We start from the raw sequence: 20,158 nt of genomic DNA on the forward strand, positions 1-20,158 counted from the left end.
CTCAAAGAGATATTTGTTCCTATGAGTACTATTCACAATAACCAAACAGTGGAAGCAATCCCAGTGTCCATCCATGGATGAATGTATAAACAAAATGTGGTATATACATACAATGGCATATTATTCAGCCTCAGAAAGGAAGGAAATCCTGTCACAGGCTACAACATTGATGAACCTTGAGGATATTATGCTACGTTAAATAAGCCAGTCACAAAAAGACAAATATTATATGACTCTACTATATAAGGTACCTAGACAACTCAAATTCAGAGACAAAAGAAAGTAGAAGGGTAGTTGCTAAGGGTGGGGGAGGGGAGAATGAAGAGTAATTGTTTAATAGATATAGTTTCAGTTTTGCAAGAAAAAAATTTTTACAAGATGAAAGCTCTAGAGATTGGTTGTACAACAATGTGAAAATACCTAACACTAATGAACTGTACACTTAAAAATGGCTGAATTAAGATGGTTTAAAAAAATGGTTACGATTTTATGTTATGTGTATTTTACCACAAGGAGAAAAAAAAAAAAGGATGTAACATTGATTCCAGGACTATGACACATGCTCAGTAAGTTTCTTCCCTTTCCTATGATGTCCTGAGGAGGCCACAACATCACTTCTGTGGTATTTCTGCCAAATACCATAAGAAAGCTTCAGACAAATTCAAATAAGGGACATTCTACAAAATAACTGGCTTCCTCAAAAATGCCCAGTTCAAGGAAGACAAAGAGAGCCTAAGGAACTCTTTCGGACTAAAGAAGACCAAAGAAATACGACAACTAAATGCAACGCATGAGCCTGAACTAAATCCTGGACTGGAGGGGAAATATAGTTCTAAAGGACATTACTGGTACAACTGGCACCATCTCAATATGAAGTGGCGATTAAATAAATTCTATCAAAGTTAAACTCCCTGATTTTGATAACTAAAGTACAGTTATAAAAGATCCTTGCTTTTAGGAAATACATACATAGTATTTAATGATAATGGCATATGTCTCCAACTTACTCTAAATCGATTAATAAAAAAATAGTATGCATACATATAAACATAGAGAAAGGATGATAAAGCAAAAAGGGAAAAATGTAAACAATTGTGCATTTAATTAAATATATACGGAAGTTTCTCGATCCATATTTGCAACTATTCTTTAAGTTTGAGATTATATCCAAATAAAGTCACCAAAAACAAGTTAGTTCCCATCTTAGTGTTATAAATTAAGTAAACTGACATCTTCCAAAGTTTCTCCCACATAACATGTGGATTCTTGACACTAGCTGCTAGCTGCAACGGTCTCTTCCCAAAGGATCACACTGCACAAGAACATATTAAAGATTTGAAAAGTCTTGAACTAAAGAAAACTGTTCCCCACAGCAAGCATTTCAAGTCTTTGGTAATTAAACATTTCTCATCTTGTGATATTAATATCAGCAAAATTAGTACTCTAGAGAATGGAAGGGGCTGAGGAGCTTGTGGTAGCTGGTAGTAATACAGGCAGTGACCAGGCCTTCTGAGTCTGGGCCTCCTACACAGGACTGCTGGCCTTGGATAGTTGGCTGAGGAAGAAGTACAGATTTTCACTGTGCTAACCAGTAACTCTGAAAACTGAGCCTGCAACCCTGGCCTTATGCTTTACCTGGTTAAACTAACCACCCTAAACTAGAAAAGTAACCACAAGGACACTAGAAATATGCCCTTGTTTCATAAGTGTACTATGCATTATTAAGTTTATTGCAAGTTGTTCATTTATTACTTTATATATCTCATTCTCTGAATAGTCTGAACTCTTTGACTAATAAGATTATTTCTTACCTCATCATTATATCCCCAACACACAATGCCTGACTCACTACAGGTCACCAATAAATGTATATTGATTATATATTAAATTAGCCAATAAATAATCACCTCTGATCCCAGATATGATTTCCCTTGTATTAATTCGGGCGCTGCATAAGCAAGACTCCCACAACATGTCTGTAAATGGTAATCCTTGTTACCCTGCCAATAAGATAAAAATGAAACATATTAATTACAGCCCTTAAGAGAATGAAAGCCTTGATAAACATTCTTTCAGCACAAGCAGAGAAGCCAGATGAAGAATTAGCCCAAATAATAAGAGACTTCTGCAGCCAGCCCAATACTCTCTGCCTGCATGCAGACAGGCACATGCGGTTTCCTCTTCTCTGGATTTTCAATACGACAACCTGGCATGAACAAAATCCTTTTCCCCTCAATTCGGCCAAATCAGGTTCACACTTCTCAAGATATCCATTCATATAATAATCAGCTTAGCATAAATCTAAGCACTCATGTCTTCCCACCCCTAAATACTCAAGGAACAAGGGTTATTTCCTTACTGGACTCTTATCTCCAATATCAAAGTTCTCTTGACGAGCTTTCCTTTTTCTTAGAGAAAAGAGAGCATTTCGTTACACTGAACAGTGCCTTGGGTGTCTGTTTTCTAGACTCGGTTTTAACACCAATCACAACTGGAGCTTCCTGATCTGGTAAAATGAGGAATCGGGTCAACCTCCTCTGCTCTCTCACAGAAATACTGAGACAGGGAAAATGATACTAGTGCCCAACACCTGTAGTACAGAGTTCTACAACTGGTAAAGAACACATGTAATTGTGAGATTTCATTTACACCTGCAACAACATGCTCAGTGGAAGGCTGAGGCAATCCTCTCCCTGCCAACCCCTACTTTTTTCTATGGTGTCTGTGTGGCAGCCATAAATAAAGGCTTATGGAGTCCATTGCAAATATTGTCCACTGCTTCCTATGAAGAACATGACTTAAACCAGTTTACCTGTTCAAAGTATGTTTTATCTTTATATGCTGATCAAAAAAACCTTGTTGCATTTGGTTCCCAGACACGAGGCTCCACTGACAATGATGAGGCAAGGGAAAGAGAAGAAAATCAGAAAGAATCAGACACTGAGCTGCAGGAGCAAACTCTGCTTCCCTTTGCAACTAGCTGATTCTGATTGGAGCAGGAAATAATCATGGGACTACAAAGGGCTGAGATAGGTCTGCAATTTCAACATTCTTAATGAGTAGAGACAGCTCATCTTAGAGACTGTGAGTACCATCATTAGAGAACTCAGGAGGAAGCCTCCAACAGGCAGCCACACAGGAGCTCTGCTGCAGACAGTATAGGTGGAAAGTTCAAAGTCATCTTAAAAAGAAGGTATGCTGAAGAATGCCAGTACTTAAATAAGGAGTGTAAATTAAGGAAATACATGTAACAGTATAAATTTAAAAGCGCATATGGACTTTTTCCTTCGCCTTTTATAAGGAAAAGAGACTATCTCTCAAAATGTAACTAATTGTTAGTTATATAACCATTTAGATAACTGAAAATAGATTTGCACTAAATTCCCAAAACTCACATCTAAATGAACAAAGGCATCATCTAGTGGCAACATATTCAAACTGCAAACACCTGATCAATTTAAGATTCATGCTCTGATGGCCTCATACCACTTCGGCACTGCACCACAGTGTACCCAGAGGGTCTTCAGCAGGACCAACCCTGGACCTAAAGCGGTGGTTCTACATCTTGGCTATATATTAGAATTATCTAGAGAACTTCTAAAATGGATGAAATTTAACATTCTTCTCGATGAAGGCTGCCAGGCTCAATAAACACTAAATGGAAATCAGTGCAAGACAACACACTAAGAGGTAAACTTACGAAGGAAATAAATACATTTTTATTTATGCACTTACCTTGGGTTTTGCACAGAGACCAAAGTCAATCAGCTTTAATTGATGATATTCATCAAACAACAAATTTTCCTAGAAAAACAAAGATATTTTCACAACTGCATACTGACTTCCTTATAACACATCTCACCTCTAGCCATTTCTAAAAACAATTTAAGGTTGTTGTATTAAAAAGTCTGGGTACAATAGAGTGAAAATCATTTAAAAAGAATAAAATGATAAGAAGTATAGAAGGAGAGAGAGGAGAAATGTTGATAACTATCTCACTTCCCCTCAAGACACATTAGCATAAACTATTTTCTCCTTGGTGCTCTGAGGTTCAACTACAAGAAAACAATGTGTGTGCTAAAGGCAAGTTTAAATCATAAGAGTGAGCTCAAATCAAAGGATTGGGTATAAAAAGAGGGAAAGGACATTAATGTCAAATCTTGTTAGACCAATTCTAGGTTCCTGACCCTGGTGCCAAGTAATATTAAAATCCATGTTCACCACCATCCATATTAGTCAGAGCCTGCAGACTTAAAAGTATTCACATTTTTAATCTGTCCTTGAAAAGAGAAGTCATTGAAGTGTTCTTTTCTGAGGCACTATAGAATGAAAATTAAAGGAAGATGGGGTTAGGAAAAGAGTATTAAATGGAAAATATTCGATGACAAAATACTCAAAAGGTACTCAAAATTCCTTTCCTAGAGATAAAAACCTGCGATTTATATTCCATGGCTGATTACAAAGACACTGTCACACACAACTGGCTGATAAACAAGATGCCAATAATAAGTCCATCAAAAATAAAAACTACCAGAAGTCAAAAGTAAAGGAGGACAAAAACAATGATACATTAAGAGTAGAGAAAAAAAAAGCTAAGCCAAGATAGATTCTAAACAGAAAGAACCTAGTAACAACAGGTAAATGGTGTTGAATTCTTGGTGACCATCTAACTATGACACACTTACTGGTTTGAGGTCCCTGTGAGCATAGCCCTGGCTGTGCACGTAAGCAACTGCAGATACAATCTGACGGAAGACAACTCGGGTCTCCTCCTCTGACAGGCGATCCTGGGAAATTATGTAGTCAAACAGCTCTCCTCCAGGGCAATACTTCAACAGCAAGAGTCACGTAAATATTGTTACTTCTTATAAAACTCACATTAGAAAAATTTAAAATAAAAAATCATACTTAAATCAGTGATATTATTAATTAAATTTACAGGCAAGGGAACTGAGAGAGGCATATTCAAAAATACACTTTTGGGATCAAACAACTCAATTATTCCAGAAAAAGACAACAGCTCTTGGTCTTGAGCAGTTTTATTACCAATAGAAGCAGAACCAACTATCACTATGATTTTAAAGTTCATTTAGGGTTTTATATTTTTATAGCACAGTACTTAAACCCATTCTCATCTTAATGTACTTACATTTAGTGTAGTTATCTGAAACAGAAAAACCCAGCAGCAATTATTGCTTCTCCATCCCAAAGACCAGCGATTTTCAGTCTATACCAGAAAGAGCCCAGTTCTACAGAGGTTCCTCAGAGACTAAAGAGAATGGGTACCAGAGCACAAAGCTGTCGGCTTTCCATCCCTTCTCCGAAACAGCTCCATTTTTCTGTAAACTGGGGTTTCCATTTAAGATTTCATTTCATTTTAGCAGTATCAATTAAAATTATAGATGTGGATAGCTTTGACCTCATAGTTCCACATTTAGGAATTGTTCCTATAGATATACTCACAACAAAAATAATGCACGTTCAAGATTGCTCACTATAGCAGCATTGTTTATAACAAAAGACTGGAAACAACCCGAATGTGCTCACACTACATAAATTATGGCATATGTATGAAATGGAATTCTATGTAACCATAAAATAAAAAGAGGAAAGTCTTTACAATCTGATATAAAACCATCTCCGGCATTAAATGAAAAAAAGCAACATGTGAAGGAGTATATATTGATAATGGTGACTTGCAAAAAACATGATGCTGAACAAAAGAAACCATACACAAAGAGTACATGATTGTATTCATATAGGTAAAACCAATCTATGCTGAAAGAAATCGGATCAATGGTCAGTGAGAAGAGCAGTTGGCAGGTGGGATTAAAGGGATTAACATCAAGGGGTAAGGAGAAAACTTTCTGGTAAAATGGAAATGTTGTATACCTTGACTGGGGTGGGAAAGTATGTGGGTGTGTGCCTTTTTCAAACTGTTCATTGAATGTATGCATTTTTACCATATATAAATTATAACTCAATAGTCAATTTTTAAATGCTATTTAATAAGATTTACATAAAGAGAACAGCCTACTTTATATTTCCAAATAAAGAAATACAAAATAAGGTGGAAGGAAAACATTCAAAATCTCTATAAATAAATGTACATAGATGGTCTCCAAACTAAAATGTTAAGTGGAAAAAAAAAAACAAGGTATAGAATAATATTACAGTATGAGACAATTTGTGTGACAAAAACCAGTAAGCTAAACATGCATTTTATATATATATATGTAAACATAGATATATGCATATATATACCCGTGTATGTGTGTGTACATCATACGTACATATTAATAATTACATGGAAAAATCTACAGGAAACACAGGAGCAATAAGTGATTAACCAGGGGAAACAGAACTGGAAAACTGAGATACAGGGGAGAGAGAATTTTATTTGTTAATATATACTCTCTTATACCTTTTTATATTTTGTCCTAGGTTCATAAAGTTTTTTTGTGTTGGTTTTGTTTTGTTTTTTTTTAAGTATTTAATTTGAACAAAGCGATCAGCTTTTTAAAAAGGCTTCAAAAACACCACTGTTGGCCATGTGGGTGGATCTACAGTACATTAGAGAAAATGGTTCTAGGTCCAAAACTTTCGGCATTAAGAATTTTAAACTGTGCTTTAAAACAGAGCTAACCTGTGAAAATGATGTGCAGTTACAAGTTATTGGGCTGATACTAAGGAAAATGAAACAGATGAATGATACAAGTTCTACAGACTTTACATTTCAAGCCAAAAAGGGCAGGTTAAAACTTAAAAGAGTTTAGTTTACCTCATATATGCATTGAAGGATACCTACAGGCTGTGGGGTTGGTTGAACTGTGTCCACCCAAAAGATAAGTTCAAATCCTAACACCTGGTACCAGTGAACATGATCTTATTTGTAAATAAGGTCTTCTTCATAGATGTAATCAAGTCAAAATAAGGTCATATTAGATTCGGGTGAAACCTAACCCAATGACTTATGTCCTTATATAAAAAGGAAAATTTGGACAAAGACTCAGACACACAGATAAGAAACACCATTTGAAGACAGAGGCAGAAATTAGAGTGGTTCATCTATAAGCCAAGGAACACCAAGGATTGTCAACAACCACCAAAATTTAGAAAAAAGAAGTAGAAAAGATTCTCCAGAAGGAATCAACCTTGCCCACACCTTCATTTCAGACTTCTCACCTCCAGAACTGTAAGAGAATAAATTTCTGTTGTTTTAAAACACCGAGTTTATGATAATTTATTATAGCAGCCCTTGATTAATACATCATATAAACTGAAATGATTCATTTCCCCTAGGAACAAATTCTAAGACATGGTGTCCACTAAACCACACCCCCCCGTAAGGAGTCTATTAGAAAGGGTACCTTTACAATCTGCAATCTATTACACATCTCCTTGATCTAAATTGTTGCAGACAGAACTCAAATAGGTAAGGCACTTAATATTTATTCGAATCTTTCAAGTGAATTGTACTTTTAACTACTGATATAACATGAATGGAAATGTTGTGAATGTTTGTGTCCCCTTCCTAAATTCATATGCTAAAATCCTAACCCCAAAGATGATATTAGGATGAGGGATCTTTGGGAAGTGATTAGAACATGAGGGCAAAGCCCTCATGAATGGAATTAGTGCTCTTATAAAAGAGGCTCCAGAAAGATCCTTTGCCCCTTCTACTATGGAGGGACACAGTGAGAAGAAGTCAGTTATGAACCAGGAAGAGGGCCCTCACCGGACCATGTTAGTGCCTGCATCTGGGATATCCAGCCTCCAGAACTGTGAGAAATAAAATTCTGTTGTTCATAAGCTACCCAGTCTGTGATATCTGCTAGAGCAACATGAATGGACTAAGACAATGATCAAATACCGTTAGGTCTATGGAACATACTACTAACCTCAAGAACCATGAATATTTTGTTGGCTGTCTCTAATACATGGTAGAGTTGACATATATGTTGATGTTTTAGGTTCTTCAAGGCTTCAATCTCCATTTTGATCCGGGGCAAATCACTCTGTGAGAAAATATTGTATTAAATGTACAATAAACCTATGTGGGTAGTGTTCCAAGCATCGATATCAACAGTTTTAATATCGAGTAGCAAAAATAATCAGTAGCCTCAAAACGAATTATTAAACAATACAGAAAAATATAACAAATATAATTTATTCGTATATACATTAAAAAAGGCCTTGAGGATTTTATGAAAGATAAGTTCAATATGGGTCAACAGCACAATGTCCAGAAGAATTGAAACAATCTCAGAGGTTAGCATTCCAAACAAGAAAAATGACAGAAATACTACTTAGTGTGCATGCCTGAGCTACCACTTTTAGTCTTAGCAATGTCCCTTAAGAAGTGTGCTGAGCTAAAAATCAGTAAAGGTAGGTGAAAGGTATGCAGGTATTCACTGCCTCTGTCTTCCAACTTTTCTAGAGGCCTGAAATTTTTCAAAATAAAAAGCTGGTTGTGGAGGAGGCGGCTAAGCCAAGCTCAAAGAATTTTAAAGTCCATATTAAAGACAGAAATCTAGATAGCCATGAAGTAACATGTAAAATTTATTAGAAAAAGAGACTTAAGAGCCAATTATCTAGCACCACGCAACCAGATGTCAGGTCTTGACAAAGAATCAATTGTAACTTTGGCTATTATGATATGATAATCTTTTTTTCCTTTTCTTATAGGGAGTGGGAGTCTGATGACCAAAACCCTGAAAGTAATGAAAATATTATTAAACTAAAATAAGCATAACAAATACAGAAAATATAAAAACAAGTTTAGAAATAATGAATTAATGAATTTACATCATCATATTGATGCTTTAAAATAAGTTTTATGTATCAATGTGGTAATACATCTGTAATAACAGTATATATTGTTTGCTATTTAAGTGTTTGTAGTGTTCAAGTGAATAACTCATATTAAAGTAACTGAAGTTTAAATTGCTTAAGGGATGTGCTCACTTTGGCAGCAAATATACTAAATTGCTTAAGGGAATTAATCAGATGTGTAATCAATGTTTAAATCTTCAAGAAAAATGGTTTTTAATGCCTTTTTATTAGCTTAATAAAAATTATACTGAGCACTGATAAATAAAAATATTGAAGAGCCTGAATTAGTAGTTGATAGATTATTAAAAGTAATTTCTGATATAGGTCACTGTGTAATTTTTGACATATTTTGGAAGGAGTTCAAAGAACTAAGTGACATTGCTAAAACAAAATTCCTTACATTCCCTTTGACTAATTTATGTATGTTAATCACCACTTAAATATTTAAAAATAAAAAATAAGGTTAACAATTGAAGTTAAACTCTGTCTCATTCTGGCCAGAAGATAGACCAAAAAAAAAAAAAAGTCCACTGTGTCTATTTAAAAATGCATTTTCAATCAATTATTATTTTTGATTAATTATCAACATTTACAAAATGTTTATTTTACTCAATTGTATACTACTAATAATTACAATGCTAACTCAATCCAGAAGAAAAAAAATTTTTTAACACTCAGATTTTTGTTCGGAGAAAAAAATATTTAATTTTTTTCCATTTACCTTCAAAAAAGAAACAGCCACAGATACATACTGGGAGATGAGTGAATTCACAGCAGAAGATCAGAACAAAAGCACAGAAACCAAACCATATGAGGTATGGTAGAAAGAATTAGGGAAAAACACACCACTCAGGATGAGTACAATCACTGGAAAGAATATAAAAGGCCCATAAATACCATCAAAAGAGACAGGCCTTCCCTTAATATAAAAACAAAAAATTGTATGTACATTGGAGCCAAGATCACAAATTGGATGGGCTGCTTTAGGAGATAATGAGTGGCTTAATCCTGAAAGCATTCAAGAGGAAGAAAAAGAGGCTGACCAGGAAAAGGATTTTATTGATAACTTCTAAGGTCGCTTTAAATAAAACGCTGGGACATAAGATCCATCTATACCATAAAATAGATCAACACTGAGTAATGGGATCACCAGAAGATAAAGAAGGGAGATATTTGTACCCAGAAACATGAAACGATGGATTCGGCAGGCTTCAAAAATATGCCATTGTCCTGCATTAAAACTAGGACGAAGTAACCCTTTCCCCAAATTACTTTTTAGAATCACAGAATTACATATAACTGACAATGTTTTTTAAAAACTAGACAAATATTACTTTAATAAAATAATAACTAGAACATTGAAGCAAATTCAGGTTTTAATTCACAAACTGATCTATAAATATTTAAAAAATAATTTGAAACTTACCCCTAGCGCACTTTTATCCATGATTTTTATAGCTACCATTTCTCCAGTGAGGATATGGCAGGCAAGTTTGACCTTTGCAAAGCCACCTAAGTATAGGAAAATTATAAAGAGATAAGCAAAATTCACTTAAATATCAATGTCAGAACAAACTGAAGATGGAGGCACAAATGCCTTCTCATACGCTTTTAAAAGGCTCTACTGATCCATTCCTGGAAGGCTGTGGCTTTCTTCCTATTGCTTCCAAAGTGTTAGCCATGACCCTAACCTCTTCTTATCCAATGTCTAGCTGAAGATTTTTTTTTAATCATAATAGTATATCTTTAATTTTGAGTAAGTAGGGAAATGGAATTCACTCTTGAAAAATCAGGTTTATAATTAATGTTGCAATTAAATTTGCTGTATAATTAACATTGCTAGAACACAATGTAAAGTTGCAGAGACAAAAGACAAATAATATGAAACTCCATTGGTTTTAAAACTGTGAAGATATGCAATTATGTTTCCAAACTGGATCGAAAGCTGGATAAACATCTACACTTAGGTATCTAAAAGAAATCGCCAATTTAACATTTCTAAAAAGAAGCTCCTGGTAGTCCCTCCCATGGTCTTTGCCATCTCAGTAAATAGCAACTCCAACTTCCCAGGTGCTCTGGCCAAACTCCCAGAAGGCATCCTTATTCCCTCTTTTTCAGTCTCACACCCAATATCCAACTCATCAATAAATCTCATTGGTTCTCGGAGGGAAAAAAGAAATGTAGTGACTAGAAATGTTCTGTCTCTTGATCTGAGCAGGGAACATTTGGGAATATATGTACATGAAACTCTATTATGTTATGATTAGTGCACTTTGCTTATTTGACTATATTTTATACCTCGTGAACTCAAAATACACAAATACACACATATGTATATGTGTGTGTCTATATACAGAATTCCACCCCTTTCACTACTATCACCCTCGTCTAGTCACCACCATCGCCAGCATCATTTATATGAATTATTGCAATAACCTCCTAACATCTTTCTGCTTCTACCCTTGCCCTCCCCTACTCAATCTTTTCACAACCAAGCAGTGAGAATGACCTTTAAAAACAAAGGTCAGATCACTCCTTGGCTCGAATCTCACCAATGACTTTTATTACAAATAAGGTGACATACAAGGCCTCTCCTATTACTCTCTTCTCTGTTACTCCTCTTTTTTCTACTAAAGTAGGTTGAAGAATTTTAAAACTATACAGGTTAAACTTAAAGCTCATAACTGCCCCAATACACTATATTCTCAAATAGCTGAGCTATCATCCTCTGCCATCAAGAAAAAATAAAAAATACCTGTCCCGATAGTTTCATATAATTCATAGTATTTGAGAAGTTCACCATAATCTTTCATAGTCCTCCTGCGAGTTTACTCAAAATTACAAAAAGAACCTGTAAGACAGAAAAAGTACAAGATCAAAAAAGAAACTATTATTAGATTATCTCCTCCACTCTTATAACTACAACTAGAAATACATTTTAGGCATATAAATGATACTGGAAAAACTGATTAGCCATATAAAAAAAATACTGGATTCCTATCTCACACCATACATAAGAATCAATTCCAGATCAAGTAAAGACTTAAATATGAAAGATAAACCTTTAAAACTTTTAAGAAAATATTATCATGATTTCAAGATAGAAGAGGATCTTTTAATACAGAAAATGCTAATTATAAAAGAACACATTAAACAATGTTAAAATTAAGAACTGCACATGTAAAGACATCATTTAAAAAAATATAAATGTGAAAAAATATGTGCAATACTTGTAACAATGGACTATTATTCAGAATATATATACTCCAAGACAACAGTATAGAAAAAGAAGATGCAACAGAAAATAAGTAAATGAAATACAAAGGCATTTCACAAAGAAACACAAATGACCAATAAAAACATGAAAAAATGCTCAACTTCATTAGTCATCAGGGAAATGTAAATTAAGACTCTAATGATATACAATTTCGAGAAACATATGGGATACATATATTATGCTTTATAATTTACATGTGTTACATATATTCTTAAGTACGTAACAAAAATATATAAAAATTAGTTGCAAAGGTCTTAGGTAGATCTTATTTGATTCTGTCTTCCTGAGCCTTCAAATTAAGTAGTCTAGAGCCATGCTATCCTGAACACACCCAATCTTGTCTAACCTAGGAAGCTAAACGGGGTCAGGCCTGGTAGAACTTTGATAGACCATGTAGGAATACCAGGTGCTGTAGGCTTTAAGCAAAAAAAAAAATACGTAGAATTACAAAAAGTCATTAGGATCATAGGGGTCTGGTATGTATGTTAATATATACTCATACTAGTTTTGCCATATTTGCAGAAAGTATGCTCGTGTTCACTTTAACTAGATATTAGCAGTGTATCTGACAGAACTAGTCATATGATTAACCTGAATTTTCTTCTATGCATTCATTTATTCATATGGATGTGTTTACTGAGCACCTATGATGTGCCAGACCTGCACTAAGGCTATAATGGAGAAAAGAAATATGGTTTCTGCCCCTCGCGGACCTTGCATTCTAATAGAAAAGACAAAAGGTAAATCAACAGATAACAAATTAAATAATTACAATTTATAATAAACACTAGAAAAGAAATAAGTAACAGTGGTTAGAATGAGTCACCGAGAAGGTAATATTTAAGCCAACATCTAATTCAAAGGATGAGAAGTGAGAAAAAGAACATCAGCCTGGCTGGTAATCAGACTGAGTGAGATAGTCCTACCAAAACTTCAACAATGTTTCCAACACGACCTGGACGTGACCATGTAAACAATGTTTCTATATAAAACTGTTAAAATGATAATGATCCTTTATTTGCTGCTTTCTCACCAATGACATCCTCAGCCCCACATCATTCTCAGATGCCTGAATGCTGAAATGCCCCTTTTCTTTGATAGTGGCCATCCCAAATCTGGTCCCTGTTTCCCTAATCCCTTCTTAAAATCACCCAGAATAAGTCCAAATCCTATAAGCCCCTTTCAACTCACTTTGAGACACCCCGAGGTCCTAAGGAATGTGGTTTCTCTTGCAACAGCAATCTAAAAACACATTTATTTTTTTTTTTACATCTGTGGCCTTAGTAGGAGTGTGAGCTCAATAAGAATGACAGAAAGAGCATTCCAGAAAGAGGAAATTTAGGAGCAAAGGTCTTAGGAGAAGAAAAAATTGACATGTGCTGCACTGAAACTGCTTTTAGAGGGAAAAATTTGCATTTCCAGCAAATGGAGATGCAGATTTAGAGCTGGGGCAATTGGTTAGCCATATGGAAAAAAAGAACATTGGATCTCCTCCATTTCACATCATACACAAAATCAGTTACAGTTAGTGTAAAGACTTAAAAAAGACGAATCTTTAAAATTAGACAGCTAAGGCCTAACCCATACCTAACCTATAGCTAAGAGTGTCAAAAGGGAGCGGAAAAGACAGAACAGTTAGAAAAGTATGAATTAGAGGAGGAGTCTCACAGAAGCCAAGAAGGAAGAAAAAAGTAAAATTAGTTAAAAAGTATATTTCTAAATAAATTTTCTAAAAGTACCCATATATAGGTCAAGTCTAAGACTTTAGCTTAGGTGCTACAGAGTGGAGCTTTCTTTATAGGTAGACATGAGGTAAAAGGTAAACCTATACAGAAAGGGTTTCTCTAAGGGGCTCTTCTTCCCAGAGATTAATATGGAAGGACAAATCTTAGGATTTCAATTTTGGAAAGAGATGCCCCCACACCCCTTTGATAGCCAAGCAGGAATCAGAAGGGCCAAGGAGAATGGAGGTCACTAAGTTAGGCACAAAGAATATCCTATATAGACCAGCACAGCACACAGGGCTCTAGAGTTCACAAAGGAGTTTGAGACCAAGACCCAGCTAGTAATGAAATCCTCCTTTGCCTGTCCTGTCCACTGTATACAAATCTCCCTCCATGACTTAGCAGTGGACCCCATTCTCTCTAATACTTTGAAAGGTTAAGTGAGTACTTAACCTTTCTGGGACTTGGGAAGCAAAGTTCAATCTGGAAAGGGCAGGGCTCATTCATATATCTTAATCGCTGCTACGCAGAAGTGGGAAAACCTGGTACTAGAGCCAGGTAGTCTCCCTTCACCAACAGACAGAGCTCTAGCAAGCCCTTTGAGGGCTCTGAGATTGAGTACTACCTTCAAGTTTTCTATTCTTCATTTTGTGTCATCCAGAGCTGAGTGACCAGCATATTACTAAGCCTTAATAATGGTCATGACTTTGGAAGACTTAGAGTGTGAATTCAACCTCAGAAGTATAGTGAATTTATAAAGGAAAAATAGAAAAATTGGGGGCATGTATAACTGGGGTCTTGATCTCTTCTGAGGAAACAGGGAATAGCCTAGATAGTGGGGAGAGGTTTATGGTTAAATTTTATAGGATAGCAATAAATTGGGGACTTTTTCTTACTAACAGCATTATTTAGGCTATGTTATTTCCTGGGGTGTAATATATTTACCTTATCTAGTAAGGTTGGTAAGATATTGATGCTGAGGCTATTTCAAAGGAGTAGAATACAGAATGGCTTATAATGTGACCTTGTAATACATTAATTAACATCCTGTCTTGCACCCTTGTAAAGGCTTCTGGAAGACTGGCGAAGTAGTCATTCCTAAAGATGTTAAGGGAATGATCTGCCCATCTCATAGGTCCACAGTAGATATACAGGAAGGGCAGATCCACTGGTGAAACAAGACCGCGAAAATGCAATAAGAGCATTTCTGATTTCTCCCACGCAACATGGGAAACAGCAAAACCTGAACAAAAATGTTAGGAACACTGACCTCTAAGCAAAACCCCAGACACCTCTGATACTCCCTGCCTTTCACCTTCCCCCATTCCACTACCAAAAAGGAATACCGAAAGTAAAGCTCAAGAGAAATTACTCGTCTTAGGCGCTAGAAGCCTGGTAGCTGTTGGGATGCCCTCCTTTGGGAGTGCCCCTTTTCCCCACAGGTTTGTCGGAGGGAGCTGCTCTTACTACTACAGGACTCGGTGCATATTCCAGTGTGAGCCTCTTAAGCCACAACTCTGGGAAAATGAAAGGAGGAATTGGACTCTAAAAAGGGGGTGATAACACATAACACATTTCCTTTTTTACCGGACTGCCCCAGTAAAATGAGTTGCACGAACGGAAATAACTCGAAACCCTACTTCGAACTTTCGCGGAGACAGGATCTTGAAAACCGGGAACGGGAATTGACATCTGTCGCAGCCCTCTCGGTGGCAAACGCTTTGCCTGCACGCCTGCCTACCTTTATCGGTAAGCCTGCGGTTAGTACGGTCATTATCTTCACTTATAAAAGAGAAAAGCGGGGGTTCGGAAATGCTAAACATCTCATCTAGGCACCTGGGCCCATAAGGTGGGGCTCCATTGACCTTCTCAGCCTCCAGTGAGCCGGGAGCGAAATGGGCTCGCGTTGCCGCTCCCCCGCGCCGTGCACTGCTGGGACCCGGGACCCCGATCGCCGGAGACACTGACCTGAGGGGCGGAGGGCCAAGCGGGGCGCGGCCAGGCAGAGCGACAAAAGCACCGGCCTGGGGTCCGTAGCGAAGCAACGAGTGTAGAAAATTCCTAGGGGCCTTTTCGATCCTGCGGTTCCAGCCGCTTCCGCCCGCCAAGGGAATCAAACCTCCCGGGCCGGAAAGGGCGGGACGCGGCGGGCGCGCGCGCGGCGGGGCTCAGGGAGACGGGGGCGCGCGGTCGCCTCGGACCGGAAGCGGGAAGGGCTGGCTGTCCGAGGAGTGGAGTGTCGTGTGGCCGCCTGGGCTGTGAGGGTGACTTAAGGCTCTGGTCTTCAAAGCGGGGAACGCCTTTCCCGGAAGGCAAGTTGAAATTCTCCAGGTGCCGTGGGCAAAGTTTCCACATAATTCAACTTTCTTTCCTTGTTTCCTGAAATTGACGTGCAGAGGTCATTAGTAGTCACGATTCTCATTTTCTTCCAATCATACTAAAATGTGTTGCCAGAAGAGTTAAAACCGCCAGAGACCAAATTGTTTATTAGATAACTGAAGGTACCATAAATACCCAACCAGTATCATAACTGAAGTCTTCCTAATACATATCACATCTGTGAAGCAGTATAGTATATATGTATGTATTGTTATTGCAATGAAATACAGTAGGGAGCTGGATAAGAGATTTTCACACACAAAAAAATAAGACAACATCCTATGGAATGGAAATGTGAATAAGGAGAAAAAAGAAGGAAAATAATTGTTTAAAAGGGGGTTGTACATTTTTCTTTATATATACTTTTTCATGGATGATGGTGGGTATCAAATCACTTCAGTATTTCCCATCCACTGAATATCTTTAAAGGAGTGATTTTATAGCTTTCTCATAATCCGGCTGTAAAAATATATATTTACAATAATCCAAAAATTACATCCTTTGTGACCATTCAAAATTATGAGAAAATTTAGATGTCTATTTAAAGTTTTTCAAAAGTATTTTGAGTGTACATATTCTAAAGAGTTTAAATAGTACTGAATTAAGGAGAGTAATTATGCCATAATTGAAAACAGTCCAGAGCAAAGAGGAAAGAGGATCTATTTTCTCATATTGACAATAAGAAGGTTGGATTCTGATTCTGCAGCTCCCCATTTCACAAGTCACTAAGTGGGTGGGTCTAGCCATGTGGGATGTAACATCTCTACCAATAATAACACCATTAGCAACAATAATAAGACACTACAATTTTTTGAATGGCTAATGTGCACTTACATGCATCATCTCTATAACCAAATGTCAGCCTCTCTCGCACAAGGTAATTTGTGCTATTCACCCTTTTATCAGTCACCAGTGTCTACGCTATAACAGACCCTGTTCCAGAAATGCCAAAAAACAGAAGGAAAGTGATGTGGCTTCTGCCCAAGGTAGCTTGGGCAGAGGACCCATATCCATGAACAAGAAGCTCCAAAAACGGACCAAACTGAAGTACAAAGGACAAGTGCATGCTGCCATGCTAGTTAGAGCTGCAAGAGGGTAGCAATTATTTCTCACCAGGGAATTGAAGTATTTTATCCTGGTGTTAGACCTTTTATAAAAATAATAGAAAATTGGATATGGGAAGAAAATTCCCAAGACAAGAAAAGGTATGTCCACAGGAGCACGGAGACAAGAAAACAAGCCTCTAGGAGAAAGACATACTGGGTGGAGCACAGATGATGGAAAATGACAAGAAAGGAAAAGCAAGTAAGCAGGGGACCCATTGTGAAGGGCCTTATGTGCCAGGCTAGAGCTGAGAGGGGTGTTGACCAGGAAAGGTGATGAACAAATGCTTTTCAGAGAAATCTCAAGCAGCCACTCTGTCTGCATAAGAGTGTCCCAGGCCTGGCCAGAGACCATGTCTGTGTAGCTGATCTCAGCCTAGTACACAGTAGGAGCTCATTAAACTCTTTTTGAGGTAGGGGTGTGTGTGTGTGTGTGAACTCAGCTTAATTTTGAGTTTGAATTCCATTTCACCAAAGGAGCAGGAACTAATCTTAGTCTTTTGGAGTTTACCCCACAATTCTCCCCCAGCCCGTTAAGATGGGCATCGGGCCTTTGGTCATCAGCCCATGCCAGTGGCTACCACTATTCCTGACAGCCAGGACCCTTTCTGGCCTGGAAGCATTCTTCCCCTCTGCCAAATCTAAGAGCATGGGAATCAGGCCGTACATTCCTTGGCATAAAGAAATCCCTAAGCTTCAGCTTTGTCTCTTGGGGCTCTGTCCAGGAGACAGGGCTTGTCCCTCCACCCACCACCAAGTTCTCTCTACTGCAGTTATTTACCCTTGTCTCTTCTTTCTCCCAGCCACAGGGAAACTCTTCTTTGTTTGAGGGTGGGGTTTGGAAAGATCTTCTCTTTCTCACGGAGATTTTGTCTACTCTTGGAGTCTTCTCTATTTACAGAAGGGCACACATTTTGGATGCCAAAGCAAGAAAGCCTCCCTTTATATTTCTTATATCTCTACCACACCCCTTCCCTTGGGTCACAGACAAGGAAAAAGCCAATGCCTTGAATGAAGGAGGGGGTGAAGGGAGCGAGTTGAGGGAAGAGTAGTAAACTGCATAGGGAAAGGAATATTGTTAAACTTCTCAAAACAAAATGTATTCCACCATACATAAAAATTCAATACATTTTTATTTAATGACATGTGAATGAATGAGCATCCACACCTGCCAAGGAAAAAAGTGATCCTGCATTGTCTTCCAGCTCTAACTCAGCTGTGATGCAGTCTGCCTGAGAGTCATGACTATCAGAAGAAAAGTTCATCTAGAAGGTCATCTACTGTAACTAGAGCCCACAGACTAATTTCCTTGGGTACAAACAAGTCTCAAAACAGCTTAACTCTCAGTTCAGAAAGCTATCCATGCCAGCCAGGATTCCCAGAATTCCTGAAGCTGGGTTGGAGCATGGAAGGCCCCACCTGTTTACTCTAAGGAATATTTTTAGATTAAGGCAAGGCAGCATGTCCAGGGGCAGAAAGACTCAGGCCAGTACATTGGAACCAGATGGGCTGCTAATCAGGCACCTTTGGGCCTGGCTACTAAGCCTCTTAGTCCTCTTGCCTCCTGCAATAGCTATAGTGGAACCCTTTTGCCATGATTTCATCACAGCAAAGCTTTCGTGGCTCTGTCTCCCCCATAGCAGGGCTACCAGAAGACTCTGGAATGTGCATAGAACTGAAGGACAAATAGGGCTTAGCCTAAGAAATGGCCATGTCAATGATAAGAAGACTTCTGACAATCCTCTAAAACCTCCAACTCCATAGCTATATTATCACTATGCCCTTGACATAGGCATGCAGAGCCCTCAGGGGACCCCAGTGAGTTTACACACCTCCTACCCCCAAGGCAATAGGGGCTGCATCATACTTGGAATTTTCAGAATCAGAGGCTGGATTCTAAGACTCTCCACTGAGCTTGCTGTGTGTAGAGACCACGATGAAAGTGGTACCACTCACACATTAACCTATCTAACAAATACTTACTTGGTGCTTCCAAGTCCCTGCTCTCACAAAGCTTACCTTCTAGTGGGCAAGACAGAGAAAAAACATGTAAATGAATAAGGGATGTTATTTCAGACCTTGACACGTGCTAACTGAGAAAACTGAGCAGGGACAGGCTTAGAAAGTGATATAGGGAGAGATTTGCTATTTTAGGTAAGGTGGTCCGGAAAGGCCCGCCTGAGGAGGTAACAAGGGCAGATGTGTGAAGGGTAAAAAGTAGAGAGCCTATGAAAATGGGAGAAGAACATTCCACACAGAAGGAACCACAGAAACAGACTCTGAGCAGGACCAAGTTTGGCACATTCAAAGAAGGCCTGTGTGAAGGGATCAAGAGCAGAAGAGCTGGCAGTCAGGCGGAGGGGTGGGAGCTACCAGATTGTAGAGGGCCCTGCAGCTCATGAAAACACTGCAGATTTCATCCTAAGTATGATGTAAAGTCATACTTGGGGAATGACATGACCTGATTGACATTTTTAAAAGACCAGAAGGCAGCCATGTGGAGAACTGACTGAAAAAGGGAAGAGCTTAAGCAATAAGACCAGTTAAGAAAGCTATTGCTGTCAAAGTGGATGATGGTGGCTTGGATTTGGATGACAGTGATAGATGGTGAAAAGTTGTTGGGATGTTGAATTTATTTTGAAGGGAAACCCCACAGGACTTGCTGATAGATTAGATCTTGAGGAATGAGACAAAGAAGAATCAAGGAGAACCTCAAGGTTTTTGAGCCAAACAACTGAGTAAATGGTGATGCCATCAACTGAGAAGGTTGTATATAGCAGGAGTCCCCCGGGCTGTGAACCAATACTGGTCTGTGGCCTGTTAGGAACCAGGCCACAGAG

The 20,158-nt window shown here is 37.9% G+C and overlaps 1 protein-coding gene across 1 annotated transcript in view; it reads right to left on the bottom strand.

The window, feature by feature from the left end:
* The window catches only part of MELK (maternal embryonic leucine zipper kinase), a 64,711-nt gene extending 48,755 nt beyond the window's left edge, over positions 1-15,956 (bottom strand). Inside the window, exons 1-7 of the mRNA XM_016130454.2 lie at positions 15,805-15,956; positions 11,591-11,686; positions 10,262-10,347; positions 7,902-8,018; positions 4,686-4,829; positions 3,736-3,804; positions 1,908-2,000 (exon numbers count right to left, since the gene is read on the bottom strand). Coding sequence (XP_015985940.2) covers positions 1,908-2,000; positions 3,736-3,804; positions 4,686-4,829; positions 7,902-8,018; positions 10,262-10,347; positions 11,591-11,648 — 567 coding nt within the window. The 5' untranslated portion in view covers positions 11,649-11,686; positions 15,805-15,956. The remainder of the gene's footprint in view (positions 1-1,907; positions 2,001-3,735; positions 3,805-4,685; positions 4,830-7,901; positions 8,019-10,261; positions 10,348-11,590; positions 11,687-15,804) is intronic.
* Between the last annotated feature and the right edge of the window lie 4,202 nt (positions 15,957-20,158).

The sequence above is a fragment of the Rousettus aegyptiacus genome, unplaced genomic scaffold (genome assembly GCF_014176215.1).
Source record: "Rousettus aegyptiacus isolate mRouAeg1 unplaced genomic scaffold, mRouAeg1.p scaffold_m13_p_3, whole genome shotgun sequence".
NCBI lineage: Eukaryota > Metazoa > Chordata > Mammalia > Chiroptera > Pteropodidae > Rousettus > Rousettus aegyptiacus.